This window comes from Penaeus monodon, chromosome 30 (assembly GCF_015228065.2).
Source record: "Penaeus monodon isolate SGIC_2016 chromosome 30, NSTDA_Pmon_1, whole genome shotgun sequence".
In the NCBI taxonomy this organism is placed as follows: domain Eukaryota; kingdom Metazoa; phylum Arthropoda; class Malacostraca; order Decapoda; family Penaeidae; genus Penaeus; species Penaeus monodon.
The window spans coordinates 5274843-5275479 of NC_051415.1; the positions used below are offsets into that span (position 1 = coordinate 5274843).

Consider the following 637-nt stretch of genomic DNA (forward strand, 5'->3'; position numbering starts at 1 on the left):
CCAGTCCGCCTCCACCCCCATCCCCATTAACCACCGCTTTCTCCCAAAAAGCTGTACCTGAATTTCTACAAACCGATCCTGGGTCAAGAAGGTTTCTCTCTCGTGCCCCTCATTGCCCGCCCGAAGAGCAGGGGGTCGATTACACTTCGGTCCCGCGACCCTTTGGACGATCCGCTCATTGATACCAACTTCCTCGCTCATCCTGACGATGCTGCTGTTCTTGTTAGAGGTCGGTGTTAATTTTTTTTTCTTCTTCTTTTTAGGTAAGGGACACCTAGTTTTTTTTTATTGTTATTGTAAGTAAGAGTCTGTTTTCTGTGTGTATGCTTTGTTTTTATTTATGTGTACGTTGTATTGTTATTTTTCTTTTTATTCTTTAAAGATTTCTTTATCTACAAATTCCTTTATTTAACAAACACTTGCTAATCAACATCTAATCAGTCATTTATTTAATGTGATAATATGTCTAACTACACAATAACTTACCTTCATGAGCGACTATGAAAAATTGATATTATGATGATAAAGAAGGGAATAAAAATAAGATGAAATAGAATCATGCAGTAATAGCAATGTTGAAAATAGATTCCGTAATATCATTATTATTAATCATATCGTTATCAGTGCAATAAGTCAG

The 637-nt window shown here is 36.4% G+C and overlaps 1 protein-coding gene across 2 annotated transcripts in view; it reads left to right on the plus strand.

Annotated features, from left to right (window-relative positions):
* Positions 1–637, plus strand: part of LOC119592486 (glucose dehydrogenase [FAD, quinone]-like) — a 23300-nt gene that overhangs the window by 20765 nt on the left and 1898 nt on the right. For both annotated transcript variants that reach the window (XM_037941319.1, XM_037941318.1), the window contains exon 11: positions 52–229. In XM_037941319.1, the coding sequence (XP_037797247.1) occupies positions 52–229 (178 nt within the window). The remainder of the gene's footprint in view (positions 1–51; positions 230–637) is intronic.